Source organism: Lampris incognitus, chromosome 20 (assembly GCF_029633865.1).
Source record: "Lampris incognitus isolate fLamInc1 chromosome 20, fLamInc1.hap2, whole genome shotgun sequence".
In the NCBI taxonomy this organism is placed as follows: Eukaryota; Metazoa; Chordata; class Actinopteri; order Lampriformes; family Lampridae; genus Lampris; species Lampris incognitus.
The window spans coordinates 18,797,549-18,811,175 of record NC_079230.1 but is presented as its reverse complement, the minus strand read 5'-3'; the positions used below and the strand labels follow the sequence as shown (position 1 = coordinate 18,811,175).

Sequence of the window (13,627 nt, the reverse complement as noted above, 5' to 3'; positions counted from 1 at the left end):
GCGCCAGGGGTGCCTTGGTGTGGCGGTGAACCTTGGAGCGCTGACACGCCACGCAGGTGCCTCCCCAGTCCTTGACGTCCTTCCTGAGGCCATGCCACACAAACTTGGCACCCACCAACGTCGTTGTCGCCTTCATGCCTGGGTGTGAAAGGCCATGGATGGCGTCGAAAACCCATCGCCGTCAGCCCGTGGGCACCATGGGCCGGGGCTGATCCGTGGAGATGTCACAGAGAAGCGTGGCCCCGGCATCATCGAACACCACCTCCTTCAACTGCAGCCCGGTGTCAGCAGTCCGGTAGGCCTGCACTTCTGTGTCAGCTGCCTGGTCTGCAGCCATGGCTGCGTAGTCGGGTCCAAGTGGACGGCCCCAAACATCACCCGGGAGAGGCAGTCGGCGACAGTTCATTTAACACACTGAGGAATGTTCAATTGAAATATATTGTTTCACACTGACCAGGCAGCCAAGGTATGGCTGCCATACCCAATTGACGCCCCTGACTTGCTGCATTGGAGGAGGGTGGGATGGGTGGTACAAGTGTGCTTTGTCAGTATCTGACATCATGTGGGTGGCAAATTAATAAATAGCCTAGGTGTCTTGTTATACTAGTATTATATTCATATACTCATATAAATTGGTGCACTGTTATTCCTGTTTGACTACATCCATATTCACTAGCATGCCAGCAAATTTAGCGAAAAGGTGGAATGATGAATTCCCATTACAGGTAATATTTGTCTATCTTATCATAGCAGCCTATTGATGACTTACTTTACTGACATCATCCCCTTGGCCCGCTTGGGAGCATAGGGTGTCCACCATGCATCTCCACATCACTCTTTTCTGTGCAGCAACCTTCACTTCTTACTGTTCAAGCATGGACCGCTTCGTTGTTTTGTTTTGCTTTTGTCTTCTTGGCTTCCTCTTTTCCTGGTTTCCTCTTTTCTTGTGGGTTATAATCTAGAGCCTGTCTTGTTAGAGTGATGGGGCTTTTCTTGAGTGTATGTCCGATCCATCTCTGATTGGACGGTTTCCACAGGTCCATATTTGTTATTTTATTGGGCCATCATATCCTCATTATATTTATGTTGAGGGAGACTTGTAGTTTGCTGATGATTATTTTTGTAGTTTTCCAGGTTTCACAGCCATACAGATTCAACATTCGAGTTGAAGAGTCATATTTTTGTTTTCGGAGAGCCGGGAAGTGTTCTGAAGGCATATCTTGCTTTGCGCAGCTCCACAGCAATTTTCATGTCGCTTCCCAAGTAGACAAACTTAGTCACATCTTCCAGGGGTTGCTCATCAAGGGTTATTGCTTGTTGAGATTTGGTGTTGACCCTCATGACCTCGGTGTTTCCAATGTTTTATCATGAGGCCTAGATGTTTGGCGTTTTCATGTAGTCTATTGGTCCTCAGTTGCATTCGTGTTTGTGTTTATGAGATCAGTGCCAGGGCATTTGCAAAGTACAGATCCTGTATCTGTGTTATAGGGGTCCGCTGTATCCCCGTCCTTTGGCCATCCATAGACTTTTTCATGGTCCAGTCGATGGAGACAAGGAACAGCAGCGGAGACAGTCGACATCCCTTTTGCAGTACTCGGGTTCTTCTGTGGAAGGTGTCAGAGAGCTCGCCATTTGAGACATCATACATGCCTTTGGTAAGGTGGACTAATTCCATAAAAACTCCACATAGTGTTGATATAGGGTGTTATCTTTTCTGTTATCCCAGCCCAAAGGTGTCTGAGATCTGTTTGAAGCCTAATAAGAAATCCTTGCACAGGTCTGGATCAGTGTTAATCCATGCATTATTCTCAACCAAAGACAACATTTTCTGATTTTATTTGGCTTCAACAAAAGGTCATACGTGTCCTCCATTGATGCCCCTGGCTGATACTGATGAAAAGATGTTGATTTATTGACTGAGTCACAGACGGGGATATTATTTGGAAAATATAGGCTAGATGCTGTCAATAATTTGGACAAACTTGACAGTTAAAAGGCTTTCATTGCATCAAAACAAAAATTTGCATTCCAATATTGAGCAAAATTCTTCATCGGATCACCCCGAGCAAGAGATCCATGAAAACATGCCGACTTGCGTACATAACTCAGGATATGTCACAGCAACACAAGCAGGTTATAAAAGGAATGTATTTAATTTTTATTATCTAGTGATTAACCAGGCATCGGCAGAAAGAGCAATACATCAAGTCACCAGCAGAGCGTCCCAATTGCATGCACATCAAAATAATATAATCTAGGGGGAAATGAATACTTACATTTCCTCCCATGTAATTATTTACAAAACTATCACATTTGCACAGGAAACACACATGATAATAAATAGTTTAAAGGACAAAACGGAGCATAAAACTTCAGCAGAACAAATATCTACATAACTTAAGAGCATGAATAATACACCGTGTGACTACCACGTGATACTTTATCAACAATAACAAAATATAACCACACCTTCATCCAAGGCCAAATAGTATTTTAGATGTTCAGATTTGTGTTGCACTGGATAACGTCTGCTACTCGTAACTGAACCCAAGACATAGCGTCAAAAGTGCAAACTCTGCCTATCTGGCACAGAAACTAGTGTGAATAAATACAATTAAAAAAAAAAAGAAGTTTTGATCTGGCTGAACAGACAACTTATTGACTCAATGTTGTGCAAGACTTCAGAAATATACAAGAGCAGTGCTGCGAATGCAAGTCTCGATTATTTCCCGAAACCTAAAACTACGCCGTGCAGAAACCATATTTCAGGATGAGAAAAGTGAATTAGACTTGTGTATTTGGAGGGGCTACCATGTTTACATTGCATTCAAGTGTGCTATGGTGTCACAAAGTGGTTACAGGGACATTTTTGCAGATTTTTCCCAAAATTTCACCAAAACAGAATAAACATCATGAAAGTAAAACTATAAACACTGCAACATTACAAACAAGACCAGATAAAAACTCTCCAAGCCATGTCTTAACAAAGACTTGGTTGAGTTGAGTGCAAAAGTAAGTGTCCACTTTTTTTTTAATCTCCTCTTTAAATTGTTACACTTCAGTCATACCCCACCATATTAGTGCAATCCATATAATGAATATTCATGATGTTCTACTCTTAAGTCTGCTGAAGCTAAAATTAAAACCACTGACGTCCATCGTGTTTCAAGGGTTACCAACTGAAATGACTTGACCAGTCACCGTGGTCAAAAGGTGCCAAATGTTCGATTCAGTTTGTCTTTTGCATATTTGCCTCAAGAACCGGCTTAAAAATTCAAAATACCTGAACAAGAATATTGATTTAAAAACAAACTAAACTTTTAGAAAATGACTGGATTTGGGTGAAATCTTATCCACATACACTTTATAGAGACTAACGCTACAAAAAAAACAAACAAAAAAAAAACTTCCAAATATCCAGTGGTTATAAAAAAAAAAAAAAAAAAAAACAATACACTCCACCACTTATCATTTGTATGGACATGTAGTTAATCAATGGCACAATCCCTTTTCTTATGCATTACCCATTATGAGAGCTACGACTAAATTGCCCTTCCTTTCTGTTACTCATATTGCAACTCTAACTTAGTCAGTTTTCGCACAATATGGAAAGCTGCTGAACATCAGTTAGGAAAAAGAAGTAAAAACGGAGGACTTCATTAACAGTGACGTCCATCCAAACATTCCTAGGACAGAGCATCTACACATTCCTCCACCCTCCCTTCCCCTCCAGCCAAGCCGGGTTCTCCAAGACTGTTGTGGATGTTCAGAAAGGGGCATCGGGGACTTTTAAGTCTCTGCTCAGTGTCTGGGGGTCATGGGGGTCATGTCCTGGACATACACCCCCCCCAACCTCCACCACCATCCCCTTTTCAGGTATTTCGGCAGGACTGACAACAGCGATTCTTGAACTGGGGCAACGGGCACAATTCCAGCTGTTGCACCTTCTCGCAGTAGCGGGTGCTGTCTCGACACTCACCTGCTGAGATACGGAGAGGAAGCCATTTATACAATACAGTCATTTTAAAAGGGAAACAACCATGGTTTTCATTATCTCGCTCTATAATAATAATAATAATAATATAGAAATGTATATGTATGTATGTGTGTGTATGTGTGTGTGTTGTAGGGGTGAAACTCCAATAGCAGCCATAATCCTGAGCAGTCTTATGTGTGTCTTTGAAATGCCACTGAAATTGTGTCCACCAATGATGTCACTGGTGGAAAATCCACGAATGCTGACTTACTTCCTGGCTTGCTGACTGGTGGCATTTCATAAGAAATGCGAATATCAGTGCTACATACAGCTTTATAAGAGAATGGCGAATAACAACATTGTACACAGCTGTAAAATGTAGCATTGTGATTCACATGCTCTTACACAATGCAGCCTATCAGCAAACCAGGAAGTGAGCTTTCAACTTCACAGTTTGTCCGCCAGTGATGTCACTGGCAGACACTATTTCTGTGACGTTACCAGTGACACACAGAAAACTGCTCCGGGGGTGTCCAGATGGCACGGCAATCTATTCCGATGCCTATCAACATGGGGATTGCCAGTTCAAATCCCCGTGTTATCTCCGGCTTGGTCGGGCGTCCCTACAGACACAATAGGTGGGAAGCTGGATGTGGGTATGTTTCTTGGTTGCTGAACTAGCAGCCTTTTCTGGTTGGTCGGGGGTCCTGTTCAGGGGGGAGGGGGAACTGGGGAAATAGCGTGATCCTCCCACGCGCTATGTCACCCTGATGAAACTCCTCACTGTCAGGTGAAAAGAAGGGGTTGGGGGCGTCCGGGTAGCGTAGCAATCTAGTCTGTTGCCTACCAACAAGGGGATCACCAGTTCAAATCCCCATGTTACCTCTGGCTTGGTCGGCGTCCCTACAGACACAATTGACCTTGTCTGCAAGTGGGAAGCCGGATGTGGGTATGTGTCCTGGTCACTGCACTAGCGCTTCCTCTGGTCGGTCGGGGCACCTGTATAGGGAGGAGGGGGAACTGGGGGGAATAGCGTGATCCTCCCACATGCTACATCCCCCTGTTGAAACTCCTCACTGTCAGGTGAAAAGAAGTGGCTGGCGACTTCACATGTATCGGCAGAGGCATGTGGTTCATCATGCAGTGTTCATCCCCCCTGGATCGGCAGAGGGGGCGGAGCAGCGACTGGGACAGCTCGGAAGAGTGGGGTAATTGGCCAAGTACAAGGAAGACTGCTCAAGACTGGCTGCCAATAGAGTGTTGTTCTTACAGATTCAGACAACTTTATTTATCCCAGAAGGGCAATTCAGGACAATCATTAGTCTCATAGGATAAATGCCTAAGTCATTTTTTGGCCAAATTGAGATTTCTGCCTACATGTGTTCTCCTCAAACTGCTGCATCACCCTGGATTAGTGCATATGTCCTAAGCCAATCAGAACACTTTTTACATTCAAAAATGACAATCTGCCTAAGTCACTCGTGTGACTTGAGCATTTTTACGTTGAAAAAAATAAAGAAAAAAGTTGCATACAAGAAAGGCTCCTGGTGCTCGGCTTTCTCTCTTTCCTTATCTGGTAAGATAATTAAGATTTCTTTGATTTATTGTAGGCCTAGTGTAAATGTACTCAGTGGATATGAAAATGCGTTTTTTCTTATTATCCGAAAATCGTAAAAAATGACTTTGGCATTTATCCTATGAGGCTAATATTCTGCTCCTCATTTGTTGAGCACTTTCATCTACACCATATACTATATATATATATCTATATATATATATATATATCTATATATATAGATAGATAGATAGATAGATAGATAGATAGATAGATAGATAGATAGATAGATAGATAGATAGATATAGATATAGTAGATATAGATAGAGAAAGAGAGAGCAAGAGAGAGAGAATGTTGAAAATTGTTACCCTTTAAGCCTCAACAACCCGTTCTCCTTGACAGGGCAGCAAAAAGTACTTTGTTGCCATGTGAACTGTGTCTTGTTTGGGGGAATTATATCTGTGGTATCTCAGTAAGTACTCTTGCTACTGCATTACATTGAAGGAACATAAGACTAAAATTACAGAGATTAAACTATAAATCCCATTTAATCTCTACATCTGACAGGAATGTAGAAAACATTACTCTGCTAAATGCCATTTTAGGGCTCGTCCACTCATCCCTCCATTCATCCATCCATCCGACCATCTATCCATGTTAAATTTGCTGCATCCTCAGTTCTACTTTTTTTCCCAGCGGTGCAGAATGTGACTACTAAACAGCGACTACCACTGGGAGGATTGTAGCTAGGCATAAGGCAAAGTTAAGGTAGCAGACAAACTCAGCTTTGCTTAAATCTTACTTTTTTTGCCACTAAAGTGAACTTTCATCCAACCATACAGCAACAGTCAAACGATAAGGTGTGCAGTGCATGCAAATCGTGTTTTAAACTGAAGATATTTTGTTTTGTTACCAAATAACACCAGCACATGTAAATGTATTGTGTGATTAGGTGGGAGACATTGACTGCAAAGCGCTCTGTAGAGTGGATAAAGTGCTATATAAAATACAGTTCGTGTACAATTCGCCTATTTTCATCTACGAAGTCAAAAACTGTCCTTGTTCAGGGATATCTCACCTCTCCCACAGGACAGGATGTTGCATCTTTGCCAGCTAGGGGGGCGAGGCCTCCATGTGCAGTGGTGTTCCCGAGAAGGCTTGCCAGTTCGACGGTGGGTGCAGGTGACCTGGCGGGACTGGAAACCGTGGCGTCCGCAGGTGGCGGTACATTGTGTCCACGGCCCGACACGCCACTGTAGAGCACAGGCGTCTGTGGAGCAATTCCTAAGGGAGCTGGGTCTGTAAATACACATGGACAGACACACACGGACACAATGGTCCCAAAGGGTCAAAATGACTGTCCGAAATAGTCCGATAACAGAGCTTTGTTACTGATGCATGAGGCATTCAAACAAATGCTAAACATATATCCTGACTGCCTTTTAAAAACACTGCCCACACTAAATGTTCAGTGATATCTGCGTATTACAGCTTTTACTTCAGAATACTTTATTAATCGTAATCCTTCTGATTCTATAATCAGTAAGCTTTACTGAGTCTTAATAAGACTGTTGTCTGTACTTGCCTTTTAAGTCCACTGCACATCCTTTGGGGGACTTTGGTGGCATTTCTGTCTTGGCAGTAAACATGTCGGTGCTGTGTGGCCCAACCAGGACCAGCACAATGACCATTGCACTAAGAGAAAGATTTCATGGTAAACAGAGGCATTATGTATGTTGTCGGGATGAGACTGCTGATTTACCTCTTGGGTTTGCAACTTTGCAGAAATGTTACTGTCAATGACAGGAAGTTGACTCAGTTCATCTGGATACAACATTTATTGACATACGCTTCATCACTCATCTAAGTGACCTCTTCAGTCTGACTGCAGGTATCCCCACCCTTATAAACAATACAGTGGCATAACGACCGAAACCAACGACCGGTTTCATATGCAAATATGGAGTGACCATTAACTAGAGTTACAATGGCCACGTGTACCATTCACAGAGGATTTGGGAATGTTTGCAATCACAGCATTGTAAGATGGTGACAGGTGTACTCTTAGCCCCCCCCCCACTCGGTTCAGGGATGGTCTTCCCTGTTCACATCGAGGATAGATGACCATGGGAGTACATCTGTCACCATCTTACAATGCTGTGATTGCAACTATTCCTCAGTCCTCTGTGAATAATACACATGGCCACTGAAACTCTGTAGGTCAGGTGAATCGGCCATACTAAATTGTCCCTAGGTGTGAATGTGTTGGCCCTGTGATGGCCTGGTGGCCTGTCCAGGGTGTCTCCACACCTGCCGCCCAATGACTGCTGGGATAGGCTCCAGCATCCTGTGACCCCGATTGGGATAAGTGGATTGGATAATGGAGGGATGGATATGTGAATGCTTCAGACAAGACCAAAGGAGCAAATATCAGTGAGGTGTTTGGGACCATGACAGTTTCAGACAACCATCAAATACTTTCGAGAGATGAAATATGTTCGGTGGCACTTAAAGCATTGACACCGAAATGTTCCGGTGACTTAAGAAGGACCTCAGATGGTTATTTTTTTGAGAAAATAAATGATGACTAACCTGGTTATAAAAAAAAAAGGCTCCTTATCTGCTTAACTGAGAAGGAGCGAGGCTGGTTGCCCCTAGTACAGCTTAAAAAGGTAGAACTTAATGACTGTGCTCTCACCTAGGACAGATGAGAAACTAACTCGAATTGACCAATGACATCAAGGCACTGACATGACATCTCAGACGGCAAGCTTCTCTTCACTTCAAAAAAATGACACGAAGAAGTCTTCAGTGAACTCACCGGCCCCCATGGTGTTGAGGCCCACAAGGCACAGGGCAAAAGGTTGCATGGTCTGGTATCTGGAGGCCTCCTTCCCACCCCTGAACAACGTCGGCTGTCCACCTCACCGGCCCCGTCCTCGGGTCCCCTCACACAGCTGACACTCCTGATCTGAAACCCGCCTCCACATGTGGACGAGCAGGATGACCAAGGAGCCACTCGCCACCTGTCCCACCGAAATAACAGACAAACGACGTGTGAGAAGGATTTCCAAGTCAGCTGGCTTGAACGGAAAAGGTGCAGCTTTAACTTCGTTTTATTCAAAAACATTTATCTAAAATGTCTCTCATCGGTGTGTGTGTGTACTGACTGTGTGGAAACATCAGACTAGCTCTAGCTGGAGGACAGAATCGCCCGTTTCCCCCTTAAAGAGTACATGAACTTGAGCATACCTACATACAGAAGGACACAATCTGTATACACACCGAAACGACAGCTGTGGTTTTCATGAAGTGAGACTCAGCAAAAATGATTTGAAACGAAAGGACAGGAAGATTAGTGAGATTTGAAAGTAGTAAGTCTGGTGCAAAGAAGGGGGGAGCTTCATAAAACGTTGCGCCACTCATAACAATACATGAGTTGCTAAGTTATGGTGTTACTGAAATGAACTTGTTCTGACCGATAGGGTTTGGTCTTAAATAGGTCAGTCAAATTCCCTGTCGGAGCTCCTATAATATTCAGCATTATAGGAGCGCCGAATAAAGATCTGGGATATTGATGATCAGCGTTGCCTGTTTACCGCACACCCCAAAGACAGCCTCACCTCATGGTGACGTATCCGCGCGCTTGTATTCTCCATCTATGAAAGGCCTGTATATCGCGGCAGACACCATGGCTTTGCTCTCTCTGAAGATAAAGTTGGTCACATGTCTTTCTGTCTTATACATAAGGGAAACCACCATGCTCTGAAAATGTGTGACTCACTTTCTTGAAGTCAGTGAAGCTTCTTCCAAAGCGCTAATTTTAGGGTGCATTGGTCTAAGTCATTCCATAGGGAACAGTATGGTTTTGAAATAATTTCCAATAAGAGACCAAAAAAAAAGTGCCGAGCTTAATGAAAAGACATGAAATCCAAGCATTTTTAAACAGTCTGTGAGATAGCCTCATTCTTTTTATCATCATCAGCCAGCCACTAATATTCCCCTCATCCCTTTTCCTCAACTAAAGGCCGTCGAACTGTTTCCCACAATGCGCCTGTAATGTGCTGCGGCTATAGCGAGGGGTTTCGTTGAGGGGTCAGCTGCACTGAGGGATCGGTCAGTATTTTGCATTTTCGTTGACTAATATTGCCACACTTCACATCGACTGGTTTATATACAAAAAGCCAAATGTCAGCTGTACCTGCAGCAACGCCACCTTGTTAAACGGTTAAGCTATTCCGTTGCCTACCAACACGGGGCTCTCTGGTTCGAATCCCCGTGTTACCTCCAGCTTGGTCGGGCGTCCCTACAGAATTGGCCGTGTGTGCGGGTGGGAAGCCGGATGTGGGTATGTGTCCTGGTCGCTGCACTAGCGCCTTCTCTGGTCGGTCACGGCATCTGTTTGGGGGGGGGGAGCTGCCAGTCTTTTCAGCTTCTCTCTTTTAAAGAGAATTTATTTCTTCTTTTTTAATTTATTTTCAATTTAAAAGACAACATGACAAGCAGTCTATGCATACGAGTAGTCTATGTGTACATGTCTCATTTGAGATTGCTGCTGCACAACCTCTTTAAATGGCACAGTGGTCTGTCTTTTCAATATTTTTTACATCATGTTATCGATCATGAAAAACAAAAAGGATAAAAGGGATAGTAAAGGAAAAGGGGGTGATTTCTATTTTTATGGGGGGGGGGTGAACTAATGATGGCGACAGTTGTGTGTTAATAGTCAGACGGGCGTTTCTGGCTCTCTGCTGGCAGTGTCCTGCAGTAGCAGCAGCCTACCTGAGGGGGCAGTCTTGTCCATGGCAGAGCTCAAGAGCCTGGCTGCCGTTACTGCTCTCTGGACAAACCGAGCCATCCACTCCCATACTGTTACCTTCAAGACAGCTTTGTCCTTTGTGGCCTGAAAACACAGCAATCAGACTCTTCATATCTGCAGAAACGTGCATCTTTCTTGTGTAAACTGCAAATCAAATGTCAGAAAACAGTCATCTTAAAGCTGCTTTTTTTCTGGCAGGAGGTTTCAGTCTTTTTCCCACTTCTGTCGTACAACCTCAAAGCAAAAATAAACAATGCATAGATTGCTTTAATTGATATTAGACTAAGTGAGTAATGACGTGGAATTTACATAATGGAGAACTTTCTGAAAAACCCAGTCTATCAAAAATATAAGACTCTTAGATGAGCTCTAATGTCACCGTTAACCAAGAAACTATTCCTTTTAAAAACAACCAGAAGAAGACAGATGTGTTTTTCTGTTTAAGATTCATCTCCGTTGTGGTGTGATCTGGGAATTAGGAGTCAGGAGGAAATAAGGGTGGCATCAGTGGTTGTAGCAGTAACACCAGAGAAACACTGAATAAACTGTGTGGCCAGCTACACAGATGTTACTGCTCTTCTTACTTGGAGGAAAAAGCACAAGTCAGTATTCAGATGAAGAGACACCTTAAAAACTGAAATAGAATCGAGGATTCAACAAAGTCCAAGACTGGAACCAGTTGCAAGGAGAAAGGCAATAAATAACATTACAGCATCAGAATATTCCCAAGTGACAAAAGTTTAATATAGCCATATCCTTCCAGATCCTCTTGTAAACAACCAAGTGAGTACACAAAGTCTGTCATCCATTCACTGTCAGTAGACCAGCTCCGAAATGTGTCTTAGGATAACATTACTGACTTAGCTCTTTGGTTTGTATCTTTGGAGAAATCCTGTTAATACCCATTAATCAAGGACGAATTGTTCCAAAACATCAGGACGACATATGCGAATGCTACGGAGCATTTTTCCCCTCCTAAAATACCCATCGTACTTTCGACTGCATTCTTCTCGCAGCGCTTCAACACCCTACCCTTAAAACCAGTAAGATGTTCTTACGCTGGACAGTTTGGCACGTTTCCAACACTTTTAAGCCCCCCCCCCCTCATCCTCTCCGTTTAGATTAGGCAAATGGGGCACACCCACTTAATCTGCCTTGAAACATTGCCTGGAAACTCTAATTGTTGTCGTATGGTGAGGGGAAAGTGCTGGAGCTTCAGGAAACCGTCGGTGGCGGCACTTTGATGGAAAGCAGAGAGGTTGTGACTGATCACGCTCTGGCAAGGGGAGGGACAATGCCGCATGGCGGCGGCGCTTTGATGGAAAGCAGAGAGGTTGTGACCGATCACGCTCCGGCAAGGGGAGGGACAATGCCGCATGGGGATGACCCAAACAGCGGCTCCATCCAGACATTCCCATTCGCTGAGTTGTTTGAAGGTTTTTCTGTGTGTGCGTATGTGTGTCTCCATTGCCAAAAATGTCCAAGAATCTCTGATGGCCCTCAGCAGTTAAGAACAATACTATTCAAACTCCACTGTTTGAAGCGAACTTAATTTATCCTCACATATTCACATCGGGTTAACACCCACACTGTCTCATGCACATTTGGCACCAATAGTTTTCTATCGTCTTAACGTAAACTGACCTGAGAAACTGCTCATTGCATGACCGTATCAAAGTTATACTAAAACACAAACTCTGAAACTTATTCTATAAAAACTCTTGTGTTTGTGTATCTCACCTGTTATCTGCAGCCGTGAGGTCAGCGAGCTGGAGCCAAGCGGGTTTCTTGCGGTGCAGGTGTACAGGCCCTCATCGGCTTTGCCTGGAGACAAAATCTTCAGCGAGCCATCTGGCAGCAGGCCTACTCTGCCAGCACAAAAATGAGAAAACCGCTGAACCCAGGCCGGTTCTTTCACAGACCGCTCAGCTACTCTCACCATGCCACCAAATCAGCTGTTACACAACCGGAGATGTTATACAATCCCCACAGTCAACCTTTACTGATTGACCCCCCCCCCCGTTTTCTCCCCCAACTGTACGTGGTCAATTACCCCACTCTTCCGAGTTGTCCTGATCGCTGCTCCACCCCCTCTGCCGATCCGGGGAGGGCTGCAGTCTACCACATGCCTCCTCTGATGAATGTGGAGTCACCAGCTGCTTCTTTTCACCTGACAGTGAGGAGTTCCACCAGGGGGACGTAGCGCGTGGGAGGATCACGCTATTCCCCCCAGTTCCCCCTCCCCCCAAAAAGGTGCCCCGACCGACCAGAGGAGGCACTAGTGCAGCGACCAGGACACATACCCACATCCAGCTTCCCACCTGCAGACACGGCCAATTGTGTCTGTAGGGACGCCAAACCAAGCCAGAGGTAACATGGGGATTCGAACTGGCAATCCCTGTGTTAGTAGGCAACGGAATAGACCACCACGCTACCCGGATGCCCCAACCTTTATTGATCCTTAATAAAGTTTGCGTTGCAAGGCATTTGTCTTGATGGTTTGCTCTTACCAAAAATCACAAAGGATGTCCAGAACCGGGTTTACATGGCACACAGAACGGCCGTGGGACAGATTTTACATGGAGAGTGCCAGCTGGTCATTTAAAGCGGGCGTTGAGTGTGCGTCTAGGGATATATCGCTCTTATGCATAACGACCTGAAGTGATTAATCATCTGTTTTCGTTTAGATAATTCAGTGACAAAAACAATCTCACTGGAAAAGGGTCTTTTATGGAGGATCACTGTTAAATTTATGTTGTTGCTAATATCGGCAATAAACAGCCAGTAACCAAAAGAAAGCACAAATTGCATATGCTTATCATTGTTCTTTGTGTATTTTTGTGAAAACTGCACGCCACGTGTGTAGAAACTATTCATGCCGAATCGAAGTTAACTCCACATGGTGGGTCGTGCAAACAGTCGAGTCTACGAACATGGCCACCATAGAAGAACAGATTTTGGTACAGGGTCGATCTGCAGCTGCTCCGTCCGATGTGTAAAAGCGGCCCGAGATATCGAGAAAACAGTATATAAGAATTTAAAGGCCAGAATAAATCACAAATGGTCAACTCGTGTCTTGAAATATACTGCTTTTCAGTTTATACCGGTGGTGTCTGGCCTTGTGTTAACACCTCTAGACCTGTATTTTCTATCCCCCCCCCTTTTCTCCCCAGTTGTAACCGGCCAATTACCCCACTCTTCCGAGCCATCTCGGTCGCTGCTCCATCCCTTCTGCTGATCTGGGGAGGGCTACAGACTACCACATGCCTCCTCCGA

At 44.3% G+C, this 13,627-nt stretch overlaps 1 protein-coding gene across 1 annotated transcript; it reads right to left on the bottom strand.

Annotated features, from left to right (window-relative positions):
• Positions 1–2,144: 2,144 nt before the first annotated feature.
• Positions 2,145–12,362, bottom strand: LOC130130556 (ADAMTS-like protein 1). Its single transcript, XM_056300263.1, has 6 exons — positions 12,092–12,362; positions 10,315–10,435; positions 8,354–8,558; positions 7,118–7,227; positions 6,611–6,831; positions 2,145–3,982 (listed from the first exon to the last, which is right to left on the bottom strand). Exons 1-6 carry the CDS (start codon positions 12,291–12,293, stop codon positions 3,873–3,875), a joined length of 969 nt encoding a protein of 322 aa, XP_056156238.1. The 5' UTR covers positions 12,294–12,362; the 3' UTR covers positions 2,145–3,872.
• Between the last annotated feature and the right edge of the window lie 1,265 nt (positions 12,363–13,627).

What these genes read in the sequence shown, in the direction of transcription:
- LOC130130556 (XM_056300263.1), bottom strand. Translation starts at nt 12,293, where the DNA reads ATGGTGAGAGTAGCTGAGCGGTCTGTGAAAGAACCGGCCTGGGTTCAG. An exon ending in GGACAAGACTGCCCCCTCAG is followed by an intron (nt 8,559 to 10,314) that starts GTAGGCTGCTGC and finishes TCGGTGGGACAG; the next exon opens with GTGGCGAGTGGCTCCTTGGT. An exon ending in ATGTGCAGTGGACTTAAAAG is followed by an intron (nt 6,832 to 7,117) that starts GCAAGTACAGAC and finishes GTGTATTTACAG; the next exon opens with ACCCAGCTCCCTTAGGAATT.